This window comes from Geotrypetes seraphini, chromosome 9 (genome assembly GCF_902459505.1).
Source record: "Geotrypetes seraphini chromosome 9, aGeoSer1.1, whole genome shotgun sequence".
Taxonomy (NCBI): Eukaryota; Metazoa; Chordata; class Amphibia; order Gymnophiona; family Dermophiidae; genus Geotrypetes; species Geotrypetes seraphini.
This window is the reverse complement of record NC_047092.1, coordinates 151636246-151661985: the sequence shown is the minus strand read 5'-3', so window position 1 is coordinate 151661985 and position 25740 is coordinate 151636246. Positions and strand designations below refer to the sequence as shown.

The 25740-nt window shown below is 42.9% G+C and overlaps 1 protein-coding gene across 2 annotated transcripts in view; it reads right to left on the bottom strand.

The window, feature by feature from the left end:
- Positions 1-25740, bottom strand: part of PLS1 (plastin 1) — a 107717-nt gene that overhangs the window by 32668 nt on the left and 49309 nt on the right. For both annotated transcript variants that reach the window (XM_033958793.1, XM_033958792.1), the window contains exons 4-10: positions 21279-21408; positions 19290-19422; positions 17637-17718; positions 13759-13924; positions 13516-13658; positions 11058-11153; positions 6817-7012 (exon numbers count right to left, since the gene is read on the bottom strand). In XM_033958793.1, the coding sequence (XP_033814684.1) occupies positions 6817-7012; positions 11058-11153; positions 13516-13658; positions 13759-13924; positions 17637-17718; positions 19290-19422; positions 21279-21408 (946 nt within the window). The remainder of the gene's footprint in view (positions 1-6816; positions 7013-11057; positions 11154-13515; positions 13659-13758; positions 13925-17636; positions 17719-19289; positions 19423-21278; positions 21409-25740) is intronic.

Sequence of the window (25740 nt, the reverse complement as noted above, 5' to 3'; positions counted from 1 at the left end):
TTGGACGTCGGGGAGTCGGCCGGGCAAGAGGGCTTGGGCTCCCTCTTGCTCCGATCGTGGATGCGGGTGCGGGTGGGAGCGCGTGCGAGTGGTCGTTCGGGGTGGGGGTGCGAGTGGTCCTGCTGGGGGGGTGAATCGGGCGTCGGGCGGGGTGGGAACTATGTTTTAAAACTTTCGTATACCGCGCTCACGCATATAACGCGCGAGGGGTATGCGCGGTAGGTAAAAACGCGTATAACGCGCGCGTTATATGCGTGAAAATACGGTACTTCCTCTGGTAAGGAATTCCAAAATAGGGGAACAAAACAAAATGCCTGAAAATGTAACTCGGGAGGAGGAACCAGAAAGTTTCAACCGACATTCTCTACAGAACATGCAGAAAAGGATGTAAAGTCCAAGCAAATGAAAGCACACAATTTAAAAAAAGAAACAAGCCCTCAGCATACAGTACCTACATTAGGAGGAGTCAATTCTGAATTTTATGAGGCAAAATAGGAAAGGGATAAGTAAATTGAAAAATATATATTCTGCTTTCAAAAAACACTGATAGGCAAACAAGCGCTAATAATTTAAGAATATGTCATTTTATATACAGGCAGTCCCCGGGTGAAGAATGAGTTACGTTTTTAAAGCTGTTCTTAAGTCAGATTTGTATGTAACTCAGAACATGTGAATTTTAAGATTCTTGCTGCTTACCTCTGCTCCCAGCTGACAAAAGGGCCAACTATCCCTAACCAGTGTTCCCTCTAAGTTACATCATGCAAAACCACAAACTGTTCTTAATGTGGCTATGATTCATTCCTGAATCTGCTACAGAAGTGTAGGAGTCTATGCCACTGGAAATACTGCTCAGTAAAATCAAATGAAGCCACGATCACATTCTTAAGTATGAGTCGTATGTAAGTCGGGCTTCTGTAACTCGGGGACTGCCTGTATTTTAGGAAACAATTAATCAGGAGAAAATAGCAATACTGTTTGACAGAAACAGTCAACTATACAAAGTAGGGTAAATATAGTCAATTACTGAAATTCAATTCATTAAAATGCTTTACCAAGAATACCATAACATAAAATTAATATTTAATTTAATGATTTCTTTAATTCAATTCATATCCTAAACACTAACAAAATTTATTTCATCTACATTTAAAATCTATAATAACATGTAATACAAAGTGCAAAGTGCTACTAATAACAAAATCATAGGCTGTGAAAAGCTACAGGTACTATCTAAAGCTTTAAAGTAGAGTCCATCAATCAATCTTCAAGGTTCTTAATGATGTTAAGTTTTGAAGCCATTCAGGCCTAATGAAGCTCTCTCTTAACTTGATGATGAGTCAATTAAAGTCCCAATATCTCCTTGAGTAGTAATCTGTAGGCTTGACCAGGTCAGTTGTTCCTTATATTAATGATCAAATTAGAAATGCTTAATCAGTTGAGGTTCTCTCTTCTTAATCCTTAAAGCTTTCCAGTTTAGATTACTTATATTGTTCAATCTGCATAAGCCTCCAGCTGAGTTTCAGTTGAGTCCATCATCAGGGAGGTTGAAGATATAAGTAAGAAAGGTGGCAATGCCAGAGTGAGTCTTGAAACACATGGAGACTTTAATTGACTCATCAAGTTAAGTGAGCTTCATTGGGCCTGAATGGCTTCAAAACTTAACATCATTAAGAACTTTGAAGATTGATTGATGGACTCTACTTTAAAGCTTTAGAGATAGTACCTGTAGCTTTTCCCAGCCTATGATTTTGTTATTAGTAGCACTTTGCACTTTTTATTACATGTTATTGTAGATTTTAAATGTAGATGAAATAAATTTTGTTAGTTTTTAGGATATGAATTGAAATAAAGAAATTAATAAATTAAATATTTGACAGAAACAATCATCAAATTTGGAGCCATCACCAATCAAACAAATATAGATTTAATATTATTCAAATGAAACTCTTTAAAACATTTTGTTCTGCATATTTATTCTATAATAGAATACAAAACAGCTAATAACACAATCATCAAGGGGTAAATTCATGAAAGCACATAAAAAGTTAAGCAGGTTCATTTACGGCCCGATTCTATATATAATGCCCAAAAAATTGGTGCCAATTAGAACAGTGTGTAGCACAATTCTACAATTGGGCCATAACTTAGGCACACCCACTTGGGCCAGCTAAAACCAGGCCTAAATGCCTGCAACCTAGGTTGTGTGTGCATCAGGCATGTTCTATTAACAATGCAAGTAAACTTCTAGAAATCCTCATGATCTGCCCTGACCACGCCCCCTTTTCAAATCTGCACACTGCAACTGGTCCATACTTTTTACAGAATAGCGCATTCCGAGTTGTGAGGGTAACTTTTAATTAGTGACAATTCCCAATTATCAGCACTGACTAGATCAATTAATCCATTAAGTTGTGCACACACATTGGTTATGCGCACCAATGTGTACACCCAACCTTAGGCACCAGATACAAAATTTGGTGGGTTAGTGCCTCAATATTTATTTATTTGTATGTCAACAGAAGGCGCTAAGTGCATCTACTGACTGCAACCAGATTTGTGTGTGCTAGTACAGTTTTCGGTATGGTAATTGCAGAGGGCATGTTGGTCACTGAGTATTTTAAGTTTTGCTTTTAAGGTATTGTAAATACAGAAACAGTACACTTTAGTAAAAGACCCCCTTAGGCGTTTCTCTTGTGGTGACAGGGGTTTCTTCCTCTTTGCAGTATCCTCAACCCCAGTCAGCCCAGGAATTGAACCTACGAGCCTCTGCACAGCTGCACATAGTCCTGCCACTGAACCACCAGCCAATTAGAGAATGATATGGTGACAAAATTCATCACCGTTCCCGTCCCCACGGATAACTGCGGGAAACCATCTTCATGTCATTCTTTAAGGAGAGAGGGAAGAATCAGAGTATAATTGGGCACAACCACTGACCCGCAAGCTTTGCTTTGAAGAATGCTAGTGTAGAAGGACCGAGGTTGAAATAGACACTAGAAAATGACATGGGATTATTTCCCGCGGTTATCCGCGGGGACGGGGACGGTGATGAATTTTGTCACCGTGTCATTCTCTACCAATCAAGCTAGATCACTTTCTTAATTCTTTAGATTTAAGTAAATAAAGATGTTGTGCCATCTGAAACAATTCTGTTCACTGATCTCACACTTCATACTAATAATTTTGACTATTAATTTTACTATGAACTAAGAAAGTAATCTAATATAGTTTAGCTAAAATACATGCATAATTTGATTTGTGTTCCTTTCCTAAGTCTTTTTTTTTTTCAAATAAAAACAAGCGTATAAAATAATTGCAGTACTATGCCAAGTTAGGAGTCCCTCTAGTCCAGCATCTTGCTTTTGCAGAAGACAAGTAGAAGTTTCTTAGAGGACATGTATAAGAAGCAGGGCAGGTATGTTATTGTTCAATCTTCATCTCAAACCATTCCAGTTTCCAATAGACATGGTTTAGGCCAGGGCTGCCCAAGTCCGGTCCTCGAGATCTACTGGCTGGTCAGGTTTTCAGGATATCCACAGTGAACATGCATGAGAGAGATTTGCATACCAAGAAGACAGTGCAGGCAAATCTCTCTCATGCATATTCATTGTGGATATCCTGAAAACCTGGCCTGCCAGTAGATCTCGAGGACAAAGACTTGGGCAGCCCTGGTTTAGGCGTACTGATGCACTGAACCCAGGGTGACATTTTATAACTGTGACCTGTACAACCAACTTGTGCAATCCCTATTTGAAGCACTGTGGCAATGAGTTACACCAGCTATTTATGCTTTGTAGGAGACACATATCCTTTCCTATGTTTAAATTTGCTACTTGTCACTCCATATTCACAAACAACCTTCCGAGATATTTAATCTTCAATCATTTGGCAATAAATATCTCAATCAAGCTCAACAGATTAAACCTATCTCAAAGCTCAGAAATCTCATTGCTTTAAGCTTTACCGCTGAGGATCTAACACATAAAGCTTAAATAAATGAGGGATCTGAGCTTTGAGTGGTGTTGCTGAGGTTCTATAGGTTTAATCTGTTGAGTTTGATTGAGAGATATTTATTGCCAAATGATTGTAAATTTGCTATTTGGTCATCTCCCTAGGGCACAAACTAGTTCTTGTTGTTTGGGGATAGTGAACAGTACATAGTTCTATTAATACTTTCTTTAAATGAAACTTTTCTATTTAAATTATTTAGCAACAATTTTAATTGTATTACCAAGAGGCAATGAAGCAATGCTCATGCAGGCTATAGGTCTTCAATATTTTATATGGTCAAGGACCATCGTATCGGCTTTCGGAAAAGTTGAAAGGGGATAGATTCAAAACAAATGCTAGGAAGTTTTTCTTTACCCAGCGTGTGGTGGACTCCTGGAATGCGCTTCCAGAGGGCGTAATAGGGCAGAGCACGGTACTGGGGTTCAAGAAAGGATTGGACAATTTGCTGCTGGAAAAAGGGATAGAGGGGTATAGTTAGAGGATTACTACACAGGTCCTGGACCTGTTGGGCCGCCGCGTGAGTGGACTGCTGGGCACGATGGACCTTAGGTCTGACCCAGCAGAGGCATTGCTTATGTTCTTATCTGCTGGAATTAATCTCATTAGTAGGTAGATCAGGATGTGCTTTAGGGAAGCAGTTCTATTTTCAATTTCCCTCCCCAAAATAAATTAGGTCATTTATGCAATGGAATGCATCTTTTTATTATCAGATGGAATCTATATCATAAACAGAAGCTCATATAGATCAGCTTCCCAGGACCTTAGCGATACTACTCAGGGCTCGAATATTCTCATGGTCCTAGAGCTTTAAGTATCTGATAGTCACTGGTCAAATATTTTTCATTTTTTATATACATTCACTAAGCTTTTTAGGTGTCTTCTACCCACAATAGCTTTTGTTAAAGTTGTACATTTTAAATGTATCTTATTTAGAAAAAATAAGCACTTAGCTTTATCAGCTTGGTACATTCGGTCAGGGGCTTTAATCCGACATGTTTCACCGATAGCTGTTTCAAGGATGCCCCAACTACCCTAAGTGCTAAACAACACTCACCAGCTCTTCCCCGGACCAGGTACATCTGGAATGATTTACTCATGCTGTTTTTAATAAGAACTGCCATACTGGGACAGACCAAAAGTTCATCAAGCCCAATATCCTGTTTCCAACAGTGGCTAACCCAGGTCCCAAATACTAGTTAGATCCCAAGTAGCAAAACAGATTCTATACTGCTTATCCAAGGAATAAGCAGCGGATTTCCCCAAGCCATCTTAATACCGTATTTTCACGCATATAACGCGCGCGTTATACGCGTTTTTACCTACCGCGCATACCCCTCGCGCGTTATACGCATGAGCGCGGTATACAAAAATTTTTTTACATAGTTCCCACCCCGCCCGATGCCCGATTCACCCCCCCCCCCAGCAGGACCGCTCGCACCCCCACCCCGAACGACCGCTCGCACGCGCTCCCACCCACACCCGCATCCACGATCGGAGCAAGAGGGAGCCCAAGCCCTCTTGCCCGGCCGACTCCCCAACTCCCCGACAATATCGGGCCAGGAAGGAGCCCAAACCCTCCTGGCCACGACGACCCCCTACCCCCACTACATTACGGGCAGGAGGGATCCCAGGCCCTCCTGCCCTCGACGCAAACCCCCCTCCCTCCAACGACCGCCCCCCCCAATAACCTCCGACCGCCCCCCCAGCCAACCCGCGACCCCCCTGGCCGACCCCCACGACACCTCCACCCCCCTTCCCCGTACCTTTGGTAGTTGGCCGGACAGACGGGAGCCAAACCCGCCTGTCCGGCAGGCAGCCAACGACGGAATGAGGCCAGATTGGCCCATCCGTCCCAAAGCTCCGCCTACTGGTGGGGCCTAAGGCGCGTGAGCCAATCAGAATAGGCCCTGGAGCCTTAGGTCCCACCTGGGGGCGCGGCCTGAGGCACATGGGCCCAACCCGACTATGGGGACAGGGAGGGTGAACGGATAATCGGGACAGCACACGGAGAGTCGGGGAGGGCGAAAGGAGAGTCGGGGTGGCCAGAGGAGAGTCGGGGCGGGCGAAAGGACAGTCAGGCTGCATGCGCGGTATACCCGTGAGCGCGGTATACAAAAGTTTTTGTACATAAAATCGTGGTTTCTGCGCGCTATACCCGTGTGCGCGTTTTACACGGGTGTGCGTTATCTGCGTGAAAATACGGTAATGGCCTATAGACTTCTCTTTTAGGAAATTATCCAAACCTTTTTTAAACTCCTTTAAGCTAACTGATTTCACCACATTCTCTGACAACAAATTCCAGAGTTTAACTACACATTGTGTGAATAAATATTTTCTCTGGTTTGTTTTAAATCTACTAATTAGATCAGAAGTTTGTTATACAGTTTTAGAAAGCTTTTAAAAACATTTTTATTTAAAAAATTTCTATCTTGATATTGATTATGATTTGTGTTTATTGTATTTTAAGGAATTTGCTATTATACTATGTTTAACTGGGTCTGTTTCCAGTAGTTGAATTTATTGTGATTTGCCCTGAACTTATAAGAGCTATGGTTGAATACAAAAGGTAATGTAACGTAATGAAGCTGCATCAGAGGAAACATTAGGGTCTGATATCTAGCTTGTCTTAGAAAGGGTAGAACTCAGTGAATCACATATAGGCAAAACTGCCGTCAGCTTTTGACAAAAAATTTACAACTAAAATATGTTTTCATAGTAAACCTGAGTTATTAATCAAATAAAATTAATTAGGTAGGGCTAACTACTGTAGATTTAAGAAAGTAACTACATATCCGAAGAGCTCACCTTCCAGTAAATTAGGGTTAAAACTTGAGCCATGAGGTTTGTGCAGAGCAGAATGCGTGTTAAACAGATTTGCTACAAATGCTAAATTGAGTTTAGGATTGCCTGCAACCACATCTGCTGGCGTAACAAACTGCCGGCAGCCCAGTTTGTCTGCTTGTTGAAGCATGCACTCTGCTCTCTTCAAATCGTTTTTCTCCTGCAAAGGCAAATTAAAAACAAAAGAAGAATGACCAGCGAACTTCAAAATTATTTACATGATGCCTCACTGCTATTCAGCACCACAGACATACCCAACCAATCAGGCTCTCAGGATATCCACAATCAATATGCATGAGAGAGATTTGTATACAATGAAGGCAGTACATGCATATCTCTCTTATACAGTGGAACCTCGGTTTGCGAGTAACCCGGTTTGCGAGTGTTTTGCAAGACGAGCAAAACACTCAGCAAACTTTTGCCTCACAAACCGAGCATTTTCTGGTGTACGAGCACCTCCCCCCCCGCTCTAACCGGCATCGCACCCCCCCGAACCGGCATCGCAAACCCTCCCCCTGCGAACGCCCCCCCCGCGAGAACCACAAAGCACCCCTGTGCTGAAAGCGGCATCCGCCTACCCTTCCTCCCAAGCACTTGGTCCTTACCCCTTCTGCTCGTTGTAAGTGTGAATGCGAGCTCCCGCCTCTTGCCTGGGCTAGGCCTTGAGCATCTGCGCATGCTCAAGGCCTTCTGGCTCTCATTCTCTCGGAGAGAACGAGATTTCAGAGAGAAGAGAGCCAGAAGGCCTTGAGCATGCGCAGATGCTCAAGGCCCAGCCCAGGCAAGAGGCGGGAGCTCGCATTCACACTTACAACGAGCAGAAGGGGTAAGGACCAAGTGCTTGGGAGGAAGGGCGGGCGGATGCCGCTTTCAGCTAGGGGGTGCTTTGCGGTTCTCGCGGGGGGGGGGGGGCGTTCGTGGGGGGGGTGTGATGCCAGTTCGGGGGGGTGCAATGCCAGTTAGAGCGGGGGGAGGGGTGATGGAGCAGCGCCGGTAGCCTCGGGGGGGGAGGGGGGGTTGGTGGAACGAATTGTTCAAGTTTCCATTATCTTCTATGGGGAAAGTTGCTTTGATATACGAGTGTTTTGGTTTAAGAGCATGCTTCTGGAACAAATTATGCTCTTAAACCAAGGTACCACTGTACTTGGGGCTCCTTTTACTAAGCTATACTAGCGTTTTTAGCACACGCAGCATTTTAGCGCGTGCTAAACCCACGCTACGCGGCTAGAACCGACACCAGCTCAATGCTGGCATTAGCGTCTAGTGCGCAGGGCATTTTAGTGCATGCTATTCCGCGCATTAATGCCCTAATGCAGCTTAGTAAAAGGAGCCCTTAGTCCTCAAGACATCCAGCCAGCCAGGTTTTCAGGGTATCCACAATGGCTAAGTGAAGAGCTCCTGTTCTAGATAGATGTTGAGCCCAAAGATATTAATAGTATGTTTCTAATTCTTAAAATAAGGCTATAGTCATAAAATGACTGTTCTTGAGTACTCAGGACCAGATTCACTACACACAAAGCATAAAGAAATTGATTTGCATCTTATCCCTAAATTTTCTGTGTTGAAAAGTCACTGTCTGTCTTTAGAAAGGATGTTTATGAACTACAAGCTGCTTCACAGCTGGAACCAGAAAACACTGCTGCATACCCAGTCACTGATTTATGACAAGGACATAATAATAACAACTTATATACTAAACTAAACTAAACCTTAAGTTTATATACCGCATCATCTCCACGGATGTGGAACTCGGCACGGTTTACAAGAACTTAAAATATAGGAAGAGAAGGAAAAAAAAGGTTTACATGAACTTATATATATGGAAGAGAAGAGTAAGGGGGGATAGAATTACATTTTAGTGAAAAGCCAGGTTTTCAGTTGCTTGCGGAATAATTGGAGGGAGCCCAGGTTCCGCAGCGGGGTAGTAAGGTCATTCCAAAGACCTGTGATTCTGAAGAGAAGGGATTTTCCCAGTTTGTCTGCATAGCGAATACCGTGTAGAGAGTGGAAGGATAGTTTATACCTTTGGGAGGGTTTGGTAGAGTCAGGACTCGAGGAGTTATAAGATAGTGGGATTAAGGGAGAAAGGATGCCATGAATGATCTTAAAAGCCAGGCAGGAGCATTTGAAATGGATTCTGGAAATCACTGGGAGCCAGTGAAGTTTGGCTAGGAGTGGGGAGACATGGTCAGACTTGTGTTTTGCAAAGATCAACTTGGCTGCAGTATTCTGGATTAGCTGGAGTCTTTGAAGACTTTTTTTTGATAGGCTTAAGTAGATGGCATTGCAGTAGTCTAGTTTGGAGAGGATGATGGATTGGACAAGGACGGCGAAATGTTGTTGGCGAAAATAGGATCTTATTTTCCTCAGCATGTGGAGGCTGAAAAAGCATGATTTAGCCAAGGAGTTGAGGTGATCATTGAGGGAGAGAGAAGAATCGATAATGATGCCAAGGACCTTGCTTGAGAACTCAAGCTGCAGTGCAGCGCCTGAGGGTAGTGCGAAGAGGGTGGGCAGGTGTTCTAATTTTGGGCCGAGCCAGAGTAATTTTGTTTTTGATTCATTCAGTTTCATCTGTACCGAGAAGAACCAGGAATGGAGTCTCATTTTGCAAGCTGTAATGTTCTCGTGGAGGTTGGTGAGGTCCTGGTCTGTCTCAAGGAGGACTAGGATGTCATCAGCGTATGTATAGATTGTTTCAAGGGGGGATAATTGGAGGAGTTTCAGGGAGGACATATAGATGTTAAAGAGAATAGGGGATAGGGGGTGATCCCTGAGGGACACAGTACCGTGAAGTTCTGTGCGGTTTACAAAAGATTAACTATACAATTGAATAAGAAATAGAAATAAAATGATTAGATGAGAGTCTGTATCATCACATATAGTAAAACAGTGCATGAGGGCAATTTTCAGACTGTTCACGTAATCTTCAGAGTACGGATACTTTTTACTTGCAGGCTTTGCATTAACCCCCCCCCCCCCAACCCCCACCCCTTCTTTTACAAAACGGCAGAAACATTTTTTTCTTAGTGCAGACCGGGGTGCTGTATGTGCTCCTATGAGCTTCGGGAGCAGCGCAGAGCATTCAGCTGCACTAAAAACCGCTTCCGGAGGGAGGGGGGAAGTAATTTTTAAAGTAAATGTATGCATATATATTTACTTTGAAAACTGCCTATCAAAAAGTTTCCCCACACACTCTTCCACTTCTGTTTTGAAAACAAAAGTATAACAATGTTTCCGCCCTAGTCTAACCTCGTTTTCTGGAAATGCCTTCCCCAACTGCAACTAAAAAATATGTGTACTGGTTTACCCCTGTACAAGCTGTAAAGAAATGGATTAAATGTCATTAGTATTTATAGGGGACCAGGAACAGTGCTCTAAAATTCTTATAAAAAGTATATGTAGTAAAAGAAAAATCAAATAAAGGGCCCTTTTTAATCAAATTCCGCTAAAGGTTTTTAGCGCGAGCCAGCACAATAAATGCTCCGACACTCATAGAACTCCTATGAGGAGCACTTATCTGCCAGCCCACACTATGAAACCTCTAGCGCAGCTTGATAAAAGGGGAGAATATTAATAAAAAATTTTTTAAAAAACAACCACAGATTGAACGAATGCTATGCTATACTAATTAGCCATTTTCTTGTTCTTACAGTTCATCCTGAGGCTGTACTGTCTGAATCTGTACAATATACTTTTCCCAAAAAATCTACCCACTTATCCTACCCTGAGGGCTGCCCACACCTATCCTGAACAATGCATAAAAGTAGCGACATCATAACTAGATGCCTATATGAAAAGTCCAAAGAAATGCCAATTTCTGAAGGCAACTTTATAATACAGGCACCCAGAACCAGCCTTAGCAGCATACATATATACACCCACAAATTTACACCTGCTCAAAAAAAAAAAAAAAAAAGATGTAATTGCATGTACATACCCTCTGTACGTCCAGGGTGTTTTTATAAAAATATGTATACATGTCACAACCCCACCTCTGCTCTATCCAAACTGGAAAAATAGCAGGACTATTTTGTCCATATGCACACAGCCAATAAATAAAAAAATAAATATATAAAAAAAGGTCTTTTCTGCAGGTAAAATGGCTTTATGTGAAGAAAAAGCTTCTTAAAATTACCCCCCAATGAATTCACATTTCTTCTTTTGAAGTAAATAAATTGTTATAAATAAATAAAATTACTTACCTCAAATCCTGAAAAGTCAATATTGATTCCTGTGCCTTCACCTTTGCTTCCTTTGGGAGCAATCTGCTTCAGTAGGTGATAATAAGCTCTGGAGTCCTACAGAAACATGTTCAAATGACAAAAGAGGATGTCCAATTTCAGTATGTGCATTCAGATCTCTATCTGGACCATATTCTGTTAAAATTAGCTATTGTTTAACCTGTCTTCAATATCACTACATCACTTTATAAAAATGAGATACCTGTGATTCATGCAGCGACCTTCCTGGTCATAACAGGCTTTGGGGGCACTTCTATAAAATAGTGCCTCCTTTTGAGTGCCCCGATGCAACAGAGGGAGCACCAATTCTATAATGGAATCAGGGTGCCCCGAGTCTGCTGTAGAATACTAGTACAAATTCACATCGATGCACCCAAAAGGAAGATGTGCCTATGTTCACCAAGTCAATGGTAGCTATAAGTGAGAATATCAAAAAGTGCCCCTCAACACATGCTTCTGAAAGTATTCTATGTGATACACATTGATGGTAGACATTTCTATGGTGTGGATCCTTTATCAGAGCAGTACTGGAATCGGCAACGGCCCCCTCCTGGCGATGACAATGTAGCCATCTCTGTTAAAGGAAGGTCCTGTGATGACTGTGTCTGCTGGTCCATCCCCCTCCGACGTCATTTACTTGTAATAGATCCGGCCACATTGCCGTTGATGCGGGGGGGGGGCTGTTGCCGTCAGCTTTTCTAATTCTGCTTTCGGGCAGAGCTGGCAGCTGCAATGTTTGAAGGGAGAGAGAGAAAGGAACATGGAAGGGTGGTGGAGGGAGAGAAAGGGGGCAAGGTGTGGTATGCAAGGGTGATGGGAAGGATGGTATGGAAGAGTGGTGGGGCAGCGTGGTATGGAAGGGTGGTGGAGGGAGAGAAAGGGGGCAGTGTGGTATGGAAGGGTGGTGGGAAGGCTGGTATGGAAGGGTGGTGGGAAGGATGGTATGGAAGGGTGGTGGGGCAGTGTGGTATGGAAGGGTGGTGGAGGGAGAGAAAGGGGGCAGGGTGGTATGGAAGGGTGGTGGAGGGGGAGAAAGGGAGCAGGGTGGTTTGGAAGGGTGGTGGGAAGGATGGTAAGGAAGGGTGGTGGGGCAGTGTGGTATGGAAGGGTGGTGGGGGGAGAGAAAGGGGGAAGATGCTGATGGAATTGGTGTGCAAGGAAAGGGAAGAGATTAAAGGACTGCATCATTGATCACCTTGACGGACACGATCTGAGAAGAACCAGCCAGCATGGCAAAAGAAGATCTTGCTTGATGAACTTGCACACTGGTCGCCATACTTAAAGGACCCAGTACTATTCGAAAGGGTCCAGAGAAGAGCGACTAAAATGGTTAAGGGGCTGGAGGAGTTGTCGTACAGCGAGAGGTTAGAGAAACTGAGCCTCTTCTCCCTTGAAAAGAGGAGACTGAGAGGGGACATGATTGAAACATTCAAGATAATGAAGGGAATAGACTTAGTGGATAAAGACAGGTTATTCACCCTCTCCAAGGTAGAAAGAACGAGAGGGCACTCTCTAAAGTTAAAAGGGGATAGATTCTGTACGAACGTAAGGAAGTTCTTCTTCACCCAGAGGGTGGTGGAAAACCGGAACGCTCTTCTGGAGGTTGTTATAGGGGAAAACACCCTCCAGGGTTTCAAGACAAAGTTAGACAAGTTCCTCCTAAACCAGATCGTATGCAGGTATGACTGGACTCAAGTTAGGGCACTGGTCTTTGACCTAAGGGCCGCCGCGGGAGCGGACTGCTGGGCACGATGGACCACTGTTCTGACCCAGTAGTGGCAATTCTTATGTTCTTATGATAGTGGATGGAATTGGGTTGGATGAAAAGAAAGGGAGCAGATGCTGATGGAAGTGGGGGGAAGGGAGAGGAGAGAGTGAAATGCCAGACCATGGGTGTGTGGGAGAGGGAAGAGAAGGCGAGGAGAGAGATGCCAGACCATTGGAGGAGGGAAGGGAATAAGATGGATGCCACACCAATGGAGGGAGAGATGCAAGGGAGAGGCAGACAATTTCTGGAAGAGGCATAGAAAGAGAGCAGATGCCATATGGAAGAGGCAGAGAGAGGGCAGACAGTGGATGGAAGAAAGAGAATGATGGGAAGATGAGGAAAGCAGAAACCAGACAACAAAGATAGAAAAAAGTTTCTATTTGTTTTATTTATTTATTTTTTTCTTTAGGATAAGGTATTATTGTAGCTGTGTTGATAATTGTTTATTAATAGAAAAAGGAAATAAGATGATACTGTTTATTGAACTAATTTTAATACATTTTTTACTAATTCAGAGACCATAACTCCTTTCCTCAGGTCCAATGCAGCGCTCTACTAGAAAACCATTCAATGCAAGAAAAACTAAAATTAAAAAGCACCACCGGACTTCTCTAAACCTCAAGTTTGAATTTGTCAGTTGCTCTGAATTACCTTAATATCTTGACTAAAATTGGTGATTTTTTGCCAGCCTGCATTCACCAGATGGTAGTTAACCCAACGAAGCAAAAGCTCTTCTGGGGAAAGTTTCATTAACTGCTCCAGGTCTTCTCCCTCATTTAGCAAAGCAATGAGAGCTAAGAAGAGTTTAAAACAGGACAACAGCATTATTATCAGTATAGATGAGTAAATTCATCTTAACCTATATACACATCACAATATTCTTTTCATATCTACCTTCATTTCTGGAGATCTCTATGTCAGCAAGCAGACCGGCTTTAATAATCTGCCACAAAAGTCCTAATACCAGATAAGGCTTTCCTTCTTTAAGGTCCTGTGAGCCAATATTCACTACTGTGCAGCCAATTGCTGAAGCAGAATTCAAAGCCAGATTTAAATTTTCCTGGAGGGAAATAAACCAAAAACCTCACACTAACATATATGATTATGTCATTATGAAATCACAAGAAACAACCAGTTAAAACAAATTAACAATCTTTTAATAACATATAATTCGCACAGCATCCCAGCTGTAGTGCCCAGCTAGTTTTGCTATTGCACAGAAAACTTGAGCCAATTTAATGCTTCAGAGGAAGAATCGTACACTGCCATGCAGAGAACTAGGGTTTGGTTCCCAGGCTTGATTTCCATTCCCTTGGGATGCTGCACAGGATTACTCACAAAACCCCTAGAAGTAGGTGTCGCAGTCATTCTGCAATGACATCATCTTATAACCAGATTTCAGATGCAGTCATAGAATGAGCCACAAATTGCTACTAGTATGGCAAGTGTGAGATAGATGGATGACAGGGTTTAAAGGGGGGGGGGGCAGGGACTCTGCATGGTTACAAAGGAAAGTTTGGATATCATAGCCTGCAGAAAGCTAATTCTAAGCTGGAAGCACGAAGAAGTTGTAGCTTCACCATGGAGGGAGGGGGCTGGATGCCCATCCCCAACACACACTTTGGACTCAGGCCTACCCAAAATTGAAGGACCATTGCTATGGCTGCCTGGAATCCCCAAGCCCCACCATCAGTAGAAGTTTTCCTCTAATGACCAGAAACTCCCCTACATGCACAATGAGTGACACTTTCCACAGTCTACTGCCATGCATCTGTTCCCCTCCCCAGTGGCATACCTAGCATATGTGACCCCCCCCATGTGGATTGTTACTAAAAATATGATTTTTAGTAACAATCCACATATCGCACAAGAGTATACCTAGGAAAAGGCAGCATCTTAAACACTGCAGTGAGCACTAGAACACCAATACATACATTGTAAAACTAAACAAGCTAGATCCCGCACAGTCAATTGATCCTGTAGTCAATGCCAACTGAAAACTATGTCCTTTTCATACACACAGAACAGAGATACACCCTCGCACAATATGGAATAATCACAAACTAAAAATAGAAATATGTAGACAAAAGTTAAACTGAACCGCCAAGAAACTAGACTGCATACAATTTACCAAAAACAGTGACACATGTCACCTAATACTGTGCAAAATATAAAGACAGTAGATGTAAATTTGACAAAAATTGATACATATCACCACTTACAAATTAACAAATAAAAACTTTCTACCTTTTGTCGTTTCTGCTTTAATCATCTTCTCTTTGCTCTCTTCTTTCTATACAGCGTTTGTCCTCTCTCCCTTCCATGCAACATCTGCCCTCTCTTTGCCCCTTCCACCCAGCTTCTGCCCTCTCTCTCTACCCCTTCCATTTACTACCAACACTCTCTCTACCCCTTCCACCCAGCTTCAGCCCTCTCTCTCTACCCCTTCCATCTACTGTCCACCCTCTCTCTCTTCCATATGGCATCTTCCCTCTTTCTATGTCCCTTCAATAAACTGTATATCCGGGGTCCCTTCTCTCTTTTGCACACGATTCATTTCAGCTTCACCCCCTCTCCATTTTTCTGTCTCCACCCCCTCCCCTATGTTTTGGCATCTCTCTCTCTTCTCCTTTCCTTCCTTCCTTCCCACTCCACACCATGGTGTGGTATCTCTCTCTCCTTCCCTTCCCTCCCCCCATGCCATGGCATCTCTTCCTCCCCCCTCCATGGTCTGGTATCTCCTTTCCTTCTTTTCTTTTCCCTCCCTCCCATGGATTCGGCATCTCTGGTTCCTCTCCCTTATCTTCCTTCTCCCTCGTTCCCTCTCTCTCCCCAATTGGGTGCTGCAGCAGCAGCATTTCTCTCCCCCTCTTCCCTGTGCAGCAGCAGCATTTCTCCCCCCTTCCCTGTGCATCAGCAGCATTTCTCCCCCTCTTGCCTGTGCATCAGCAGCATTTCTCCCCCCCTTGCCTGTGCATCAGCAGCATTTCTCCCCCCTTGCCTGTGCAGCATTTCTCCCCCCTTGCTTGTGCAGCATTTCTTCCTCCCCCCCTTGCCTTTGCAGCATTTCTCCCCCCCTTGCCTGTACAGTATTTCTACCTTCTCCCCCTTCTCTGTGCAGCATTTCTACCCTCCCCCCTTCCCTGTGCAGCAGCATTTCTCTTCCCTGCCCAACATGTCTGACCAGTTCCCCTGCTCAAAGCCGCGGGCGTCTACACCTCACATGATCCACGGCTGCGTCAGAAGCCTTCTATCCAATGTCATGACGTCAGAGGGAACGTTTACGACGCAGCCGCGGATCGCATGAGGTGTAAACGCCCGCAGCTTTGAACAGGGGAGCCGGCCAAAAGCTGTACAATGCCGGAGTGAGAACCCACGGACACCACTGTTTACTGCCGCTACTGCTGATTAAGGAAAGCAGCAGCGGCAGAATAGGGAGGGTGGCTGGCTGTGCACCCGGGGCGGACCACCCCCCCTGCTGAGCAAATAAAATATCAAACATTACATCTGTTACAATACAGGTGAAAATGAAAGGAGCTTCTCACTAAAAAATGACTTATCTAACTGTACAGTCTTTAAGAGTTATTTTATAACAGGAGACTTAGGTTAATAGGGCAGGAAGGTACCTATTTTATAAAGACACATAGATGCCTATGTGTCATTATAAAATAGTAGTAGAAATATTGTGCCCACATTGAAGGCATAGATATTATGCCTGCTTGAGAGTACGGTATATGTACACATGTACAATGGAAGAAATTCTATATACGACACCAAACATTAGGTGCTACTTCCATGCTGAATTTTTGGTTTAGAAAAGCTTTCTAATAGATGCAAGGTACCAAAATAGGGCAGAAATGGTAGGTCTGCATGAAAACACACTTACGTGCCTATTTATAGTATAACTTGTAAGTATTCCATGCAGATCTGCAAAGGGGGTGTGGCCATGAGAGAAGCATGGGCGGGCCAGGGGCGTTCCCTTAAAAATATGTGCAGTGTTATAGAATACGGATGACCCGCACCCAACTTGCATGCTGCACCCCAGGTGCAGTCTCACTGAGGGTGTGGCATTCCTCCTCCTCTCCCACTCCTCTCCTTGCCACGCATGTGCTCCTTGTTTTCCCTATACTTTTTTTTTTTTACTTCCTCGGCATGAGGTTGCTGCCCACGTCAGCATCGGCACTCTCTCTGATGTCACTTCCGGGACCCACGCCTAGGAAGTGATGTCAAAGAGTGAGCCAACACCGACATAGGCATGCTGCTCGTGCTGGAGAAATTAAAAAGGTACGGGGAATGGGAAAAGGGCACATGCGTGGCAGGGGAGGTGGGGAAGATGGTGGGGTAGGGGCACCTCTCGCCCTTATTACGCCACTGAGCATGAATCCTGGCATTAAATGCTGTTCTAGAAGTTGCACCTATCCGGGAACAGCCATTATAAAATAGTATTCAGTGCTAATTTTGGGAGGGTTGCTGAATTTTGAGCACCATTTATAGAATTTCCTCCAATATAAACAATTGGGTGTATTTTAAAATGTAGATGCGTAAATTGCATCTTTGCCCATGTTCCACTATTCCTGCTGTATAGGTACACTCATATGTACCAGCTTGCATTCTGCCAACGTTTAGGCGTGACCCAATTTTATGCACAAAGACAATTTATAAAATTCTATTTATGGCTAAAAATCCACCTGACAACAAACTGAAAAAAAAAATGTGGCTATATTAGAATATAATGTAGAAGCTTATGGTTATTTGTCTTATTAAATACCTACAGAAATAGTGAAGGATGTCAATTTCTTCTTATTGATGGCTCTTTCATCAATTGTGTCTGGCTGTGATAAATTAATCAATTTGCTAAAGGTACAAAAACATAGAAATTTACTTTAACTAAACAAAATCAAGGGAACTTATGTTAAAACAGCAGAGATGTTTTCTAGATTAAAAAAAAAAAAACCCCAAAAACCCGAGATGACATTTTTATTGAATTCAGTATACTGCCAGAATTTAATTAAATGCTTTTTCTATTACATTTCTTTGCTATCTCATGTAATATTCATGAGATAAAACTACAAAGGTTAATGGTCTTTGTTAAATCTCCTTTGTGCCCCTCTCTATTTTCTTGTGACAGCAGAAGCAAGGAAACTGGAAACTGTGTCTCATTGAATAGGCAAATATAGATGAAAATTTATTAGAGTTTGTTTATGTTTATTAGAGCACTTTATATACCACTTAGCTAAAAGTAAAGGATCAAACTGGTTTCCAAAATATTAAAATAAGATTGAAAAGAATTCCATTAAAATAGGAAAGGCCACTATACAACCACACAGAGCAGTTAAGACCACCTTTCACATACACACTATGGGCTCCTTTTACAAAGGTGCGTTAGGGCCTTAACGCGCAGAATAGCGCGCTCTAAATTGCCTCGCGTGTTAGTCGCTACCGCCTCCTCTTGAGCAAGCGGTAGTTTTTCAGGTAGCGCATGCTAATCTGGTGCATGCACTAAAAACGCTAGCGCACCTTTGTAAAAGGAGCCCTATATCAGATGGTATCTCTGAAGTAAAGTCTCCTTAATCTCAAAGAAAAGCCAGTTGAAAGCACAAAAGTAAGATTCTTTTAGTCAAGACACTTTCCACCAAATTAGGTCGACCAAAGCTGGGTGAACAAATTTGGGCATGGATCCCAGATCCATGTGCAAACTTAATTATTTAGTGCTCCTTTTTTCAAAGCCATGGTAGCGATTCCTGGCACAATTTCTATGGGCTTTTTTTTTTTTTGCATTTGTCACACCAGGAATCACTACCACCACTTTGTAAAAAGGGCCTTTAATGAGCCGTTAACAACCAATAATTGGCTTTAATCAACCTTCATTTGGGTTTGTGTGGATCTGCCATGCACCCAACATGTGACGCATAACTCAAGAAAGTGAATGGCCATAGGAGGAGCATAGACAGGTCAAGAGCATTCCAAGAATTTAGGTGTGATGTTAGAGAACAGGATCATTTACATACCCAACCACCCCATTAGATACACACCAGCATTTACACCAGTTTTCAGCAGGCGTAAGTGCTCATGGCCAAAATTAGACGCAAGATCGGCACTAAGCTAGTATTCTCCACAGGGCGCTCTAAGCAGAATGCCCTTTGAGAATACTAATTTAGTGCAGATTCCCCAGCACCTAACTTTCCCTCTCCCTTTCTGTCAAATTTGGTACTGCAGATGCCCACCTAGTCCTACTGGTAGTAGCACTTATGGAGACAAAACCCTTTTGATTGACCATAACTGGTGAAGAGAAATATAAAACACAAGAAGCCACTTCATATGTGTGTTGTCTTGTTACCCTCTGATCCTCCCTCACCCGTGAGTGGCTCAAATCAAGTAGCTGTGCAAGATGGAAGGACATTTTCACCCATTCCTACTGGACTTACCAAAGAAGGATGCCATCTCTGAGTGACTTAAATAGACTAGCATCTGAAGGGTTAATAGGCAATAGATGCCGACAATCTGGGTCGTCCTGAAGAGCTTTATTTATCCAGTTAACAAAAGCAAACTTTTCTTCCTCTGAGGGACAAAAATCATCATTTTAGTTAAGGAAAGAAATGAACTGTAATACTTTTGTAGCTCTGAACTGCTAGGCTGACCCAAAATGGTGATTCGCTGCCACTGCCAGTTTCTTAGCAAAGAGCTTTTGTCACTACCAGTTTCATGTTGGGAAAGACTGGTCAGTTCTGCTCCACTTAGTGAAGTGTTTTGGGCCCTTTTGCTGAAGTGCAGTGAAGTTTTGCAACACACAATAAGCACTCAAATTACCACACAGTAAAAGCAAAGCTTTTGTGGTACCTGCAGGCGGGGGGACATACCCTACATCTTCCCATGCACAATAACTACATCCATGCTATCTGTACCTGTGACAGCTCACAGTAAGTTTTTATGTGCTAACCGCAAGGCATGTATGGCAGCTGCACACATGGATTAGAATGCCTGAACTTATACATCTAAGCCGGTGGACTTCGCTCATTTTTAAGTGGGGGGCCATATTGGGTTTAGAAGGGCTGAAGGAGAGCCAACGTGTATCTTACATGGGACCATGACATCTACCAATGGATGTAGACATCCAGGGAGAAATTCTTTATAGGACGCCAGTTTCTGCAGCTGCCTAAGAATCGCACACCAAAGTCCTATACAGAATCGCGTCTGTCCTAAGGGACAGATGCTTAACCCCCCTAACCATGTCACAGGCGCCCAATTATAGAATTGCATTGCTGCTGAGTTGATCATGGAAAGGGAATCTCTCTGCCGTGATCAACTGAGCAGCAGTGTCAGCGGACCCTCCCCCCCGAAACACTGTCCATGGCAGGAGGGTTGCCCAATTCCTCTTGCCGCCATCCCCATACTTTCACTCGACACTGTCTGCAGCAGAAGGAATGCCCAATCCTTCCTGCCAGAACCCCTAAAAGAACACCCCTATCTGCAATAGGCATGAGCCCACTCCCTCCTGCCAGCAGGCCCCCCCACTCAAACCCATCATCCCCAATCTATGACCTTCCTCAAACTTGAAACCCCCACCTTGGCACACATCCCAGACCTGAACACCCCCCCCCAGTATCTTTTATAGTATGGTGGGCCTGAGGTATGCCTACTAGGGAGAAGCTTAGGACCACTTAAACTCATCCAAGGCCACTTCTGGGTGAAACCACGCCCACACCTAGCCTTGGGTGAGGTTAGGTGTTCCTACACATCTTTCTAGACCCTTCTCCAACTCTCTTCCCCTCCATCCATACGTAAAATATTGTCTCTTTTCTCTTCCCCTCCATCCAGTCAAGATATCAAAAAGATCAATTTATCTGCGTTAAAAGGAAAGTCCGTTCTTGCCTTTCAACACAGATAAGTTGATATTTTTAATATCTTGGATATATTTCATTGTGCTGATTTTGTGGAATTATATACAGTGATATAGAAAACTGAAGACTTTTTCTCCTACTCAAGGAGGGAATATCGTGCATATGTGATTTTACTTGTTTTGGGATGGTGATTTTTCACTTATAATTATCATTAAAAATGCTCAGACATTATGATGTACGGGGCAGACTCATTTTAGATTACAGGGCTTGTTCCCATATAAGTCGCCAGCCCAGGGGATCTTATAGAATCTTTAGTTCCCCAGTACTGAAGTCTGTTCCCTAAAAACTTTTAAGTTTGAGTTGAATTTCAACATTGCACAGTATAATCTCTTTGTAGCGGGATGTATATAGTGAGAGATTTTTACTCTCTCCATATTGATTGCCAAATTGTTGAGGATATTTTATTAAAGATTTTTTTTTAGCAATCTTAGGGTTTTTTTGCCTTTATACAGACAATATAACAGCTTAGAAACCAAAGAAAAGTAGATTTTAACAAGAAAAGTCCACAGTCTTTACCTGAATAAGAGTGCTGTGTTCCCTCACTGGATATTGCCGATACACCTCCAATTGCAGTAATTCCCTCCTTTTTATTGATTGATTTTCTAAATGAGTTGCTTATTTCCTTACTTTTCAACTCTTGCATGACCTTTTCCCAAGACAGAGAAAAAGTGTTATGGCTGTAGAATCAGTTACCGACATGATGTGTATATGCTGCACTCTAAAAAAGTTACATGTTTCGTTTATTTAAAATACCACTGACAAAATCAAAGGAGAGATTCTTCCCCTGATAAAACAGGTGTACTCGGGCCGGGTATTGAAGAATCGCTCCAGGACCTGTCGAAGATTTACCTTTGATTTGAAAACTTATTATATTATGTTCCGCTCTGGATTGACCTACTGTTGCTCTGTTTTGTGACTGCGTTTTGGCTGTACTGCCTGTTTGTCAATAAACATATTAAAAAAAAAAAAAATATATATATATATATATATATATATATATATATATACACACACACACACACACATACAACACCGACTCTCTAAAAGCAAATAGAGTGGTTTACAATTTAAAAAAAAAAAAAAAAGATGCATTCAAAGTTTGAAAAGAACTCCATCATAGAAAGAAAAGCCCAACCTTTTGGTTTCCCTGGGCTGCATTGGCCGAAAAAAAATTTTCTGAGGCCACACAAACGCGCAGACGCTGCAGCAAGACAGAGGAGGGAGCTGGCAAGACGGTAAACACCTGGGAGCAGCAGAGGAAAACACTGCATCGCCCTCAACCAGGGCCGCACCAAATACTTCACGGAGCCACATGCTGCCCTCGGGCTGCAGGTTGGACACCCCTGCTCTAAACCATATCTCCCCTACCTCCTTTTCATTTTAACTCCTTCTTCCACCACTAAGGGCTCCTTTTACAAAGGTGTGTTAGGGCCTTAATGTGCGAAATAGCACACGCTATAATGCGGCGTGTGCTAGCCACTACTGCCTCCTCTTGAGCAAGCGTAGTTTTTCGGGTAGCGTGCGCTACAGCGCGCACTAATCCGGTGCGTGTACTAAAAACGCTAGTGCACCTAAAAGGAGCCCTAACTGTCTAACTGAACAAATACATTTAATTGTTACCATGTAGGCTCTCCAAGTATGTGATAGGAGCTTATTTCATAATGGAACCTAGACAAATACTGTAGCATAAAACCCATTTAGTCACCCACAGTTCACCAGCCATAAAGCTGGCATGTATAGGCATCTAAATGCAGAAGAGATGCATGTAACTTACTGTATTCTGTAAGTTACATGTGTAAGTGGCAGACCCACCCATGCCACATCTGTATATGCCTCCCCCCTTTGCAAATATGCTCTATATTTGTCTGTCTTGTCTGTGTAGATTGTAAGCTCCTTCGAGCAGGGACAGTCTTCTTCGTGATTCTGTACAGCACTGCGTATGTCCGGTAGCGCTATAGAAATAAATAGTAGTAGTAGTAGTGGTATGTAAGTCCAGCAGGCATTTGTAGAATAGATCTTAGGCACCTTGCTAGTACTTATGCAGGTGTGGGCCCGATTCTATATGTGGTACCAAGGTTTCGTGCCGCTAGGCACGCTCATCAAGGACGCCTAGCAATGCCTAACCTAAATCCGTGCACAAGTTAATTTTTTTAATTGTTTAATTGGAATGGTAATTGATCATGCCATTAAAAACCGATTAAAAAACTAAAAATCAATTAATGTTACATGTGGATTTCCACATAGGGGCAAATTCTATATGCGCCCAAAAGTTAGGCACCGTACAGCGCGATTCAAGTAAAATTGGGTGCTGTTTAGTGAATTACGCTGAGCGGCACCTATTTTGGAGGCACCCAATAAATAGGCCAGCTCTAGGCACAACCAAAAGTTAGGCGGCCATGCGAGCGCTTATGCATGCTTAAGAGCAGCGATTCTGTAACAAGGAGCCTAACACAAAGCCACACCCATGGCTAACATGCATAGCATCTATTTTTTTGAAGGCCGCCTAAATTTTTAGAGGCACCTTGTTACAGAATAGCTCCTTCTAGATAGGCATCAATATTATTGCTGATTAAAAAGCTTAATTGAGCTTGTTATTCAATTTAGATAGGCGCTTATCTAGTTGGGCGCCTCCAAAATAGGTGCCTAACATAGGCGCTGGTTACAGAATTTGGGCCGTAGTGCCTAGTAATGCCTAAGTTGAGGCACTCTCTGATACTTAATGATGCCTACTTGGAAAGTAGGCTTAGTTGGGGTGGAGAATAGTTATGGGAAACTTAGGAGTCACTAGGCATGCGAGATGGGCACCAGTATATTAATATACTGGCACCTACCTCAACAATGCCTAGAGATGCCTAAGGATGCCTAGTGATTGACTGACAACCACACGGACTGGTGGCTCCCTTCAGTGAACTTCACCAGGTGTCAGCTAGTTTCAGTCACAATACATGAACAGGAAGCAGTTCTGAGCTTATTTTTATGCACATCAAGTTCTATAACCCTGTTTATTTAAGGAGCAAGCAAGACTCCTTTAAAGATGGATTAAGCTATGTACACAAACAGTCTCTCCTCACACCATATATTTCCTTACCTTGGCAACCCTAAAGTCGGTCCAGTAGCTGAGGATGAACATGATCAGGATATGAATTTAGCTCCACACTTGAGCCAGGATTCGGCTCCAGTGCTTAGAGTACAATAAGTTAATTTAATTATTCTGTGAGGGCAGGGTATTTTACTAAATATACTGCCTGCAGGAGGAATTATAGAAGGGAATTTTTTTTTTTTAAATTGTATTATACTTTGTTTCCAAGTATTGTACACAATGGCTGTCCAACCACCAAGGCAGAATAAAAATTCAGTGAAAAAATATATTTCTTTTTAATCCCAGACTACTGCAAGTCTGAGGAGTAGCCTAGTGATTAATGCAGTAGACTGTAAAGTCAGACTACTTTTTCACCATGGAGAGAACAATTTTCAACTCGATTTTCTGGATAAAAGGGTGGTTTGAAAATTGAAAAGTACCTGCAGAGTTCCACAGCACCTGCAACTTTATCAAATTAAAGAAAGGTATTCTTTAAGGAATGTTCTAGGTGGGATTTGGAAACATTGTATTTTCAAATGTGCATGTGATATTTCTTAATCAAATCTGGCCTGCACACACTCACTGTATATACTTGAATATAAGCCGAGATATTTGGGCCAAAAATGGGTGTCTCGGCTTATATTCGGATCAGCACCCATCCGCCCTCTGCCAGGCCTGCCGTAAGACCTGGTAGATCAGCAGTGAGCCGACACAGGAGGGATCCCTCCCGCCTCCTCTCCCAGCCAACTCAAAAAAAACTCTTACTAAGCCTCCCATCTCCCCCATGTACCTTCTTAATCCTTAGTGGTCCAGTGGTGGGCCAGGACAGGAGGGATCCCTTCCGCCTCTTGTCCCGGCTGACTGTGCCTTCCTTTATCTCCCTCCCACTTCCTTCACACACCTTTTACAATTCCCGGTGGTCCTGTAGTGAACCGCAGCAGTAACGGCCTTCCCACGCTCCTGCCCCATGGAGAGCTGTTAGTGATTGGTTGACATGAGTTCTCACAGGCCTCGTGCAGCTGTCAATCAAATGCTAGGCATTGTTCACAGAATCATGCCTAGCAGTGCCTAAGAGCTCGTGGGCATTGGTAAGCATTGAATCCTAAGCCTAACTTTAGGAAAAGCTGGTCTAAGTGTAGCTTTTGCTTCATTTCTATGCAGTTTCAGCTTTCGTAGCCGGAGACTTCCTATAGACACAGATTAGGTGTGCTTTCAGCTTTCACAATATTTCCTATAGTGAGTTTGAATATGGGTTTTTTTTCCTTCTTTCTCCCTCCTAATAGATTTAATAAACCACCATATCAATAGAGCACATCAATATAAACATATTGGATGAAAAACATAGTACTTTTCTGCTCAAACAGTAATATAATTTAGTTATTACACCACCTTTGGCTTTCCTCCTTAAAAATAACCCCCTTTTTTCTCAACAAACAGTGTTGCAATCAGCTGTTTCTTGAAAGCAAAGAAAGAACATGAAAAACATATCATTATTGCACACATTACTTCATTTCTCAGCGCTTAAAGAGAAAAACCAGATACAAACCTTAATATGCATTTTCCCTCATTGCAAAATGGAGCTCTTCAGCTTCACAAAGCTGACCTCATTGTGAGATTATCATGCTGCACCTTCAAGGCAGTATGCCACAATTAAAAGATGCACTGGGTGTTGAACTCACAACCTCCATATGACAGCACAGGACTTTAACCCATAGAGCTACATCAGCTTCTACTCAGGTGAATCTCACTGCCCTTTCATATCTTAGTTGACTGTCCTGCCTATGTATCATCTGATTAGCTATCATATCACAATCACCACAAAGAAAGCATTTGTGGCTCACCAGGTTAATTCACGTTGTCCATTTTCTTAAGTACCCTGGTTCAAATCTCACCTTCACT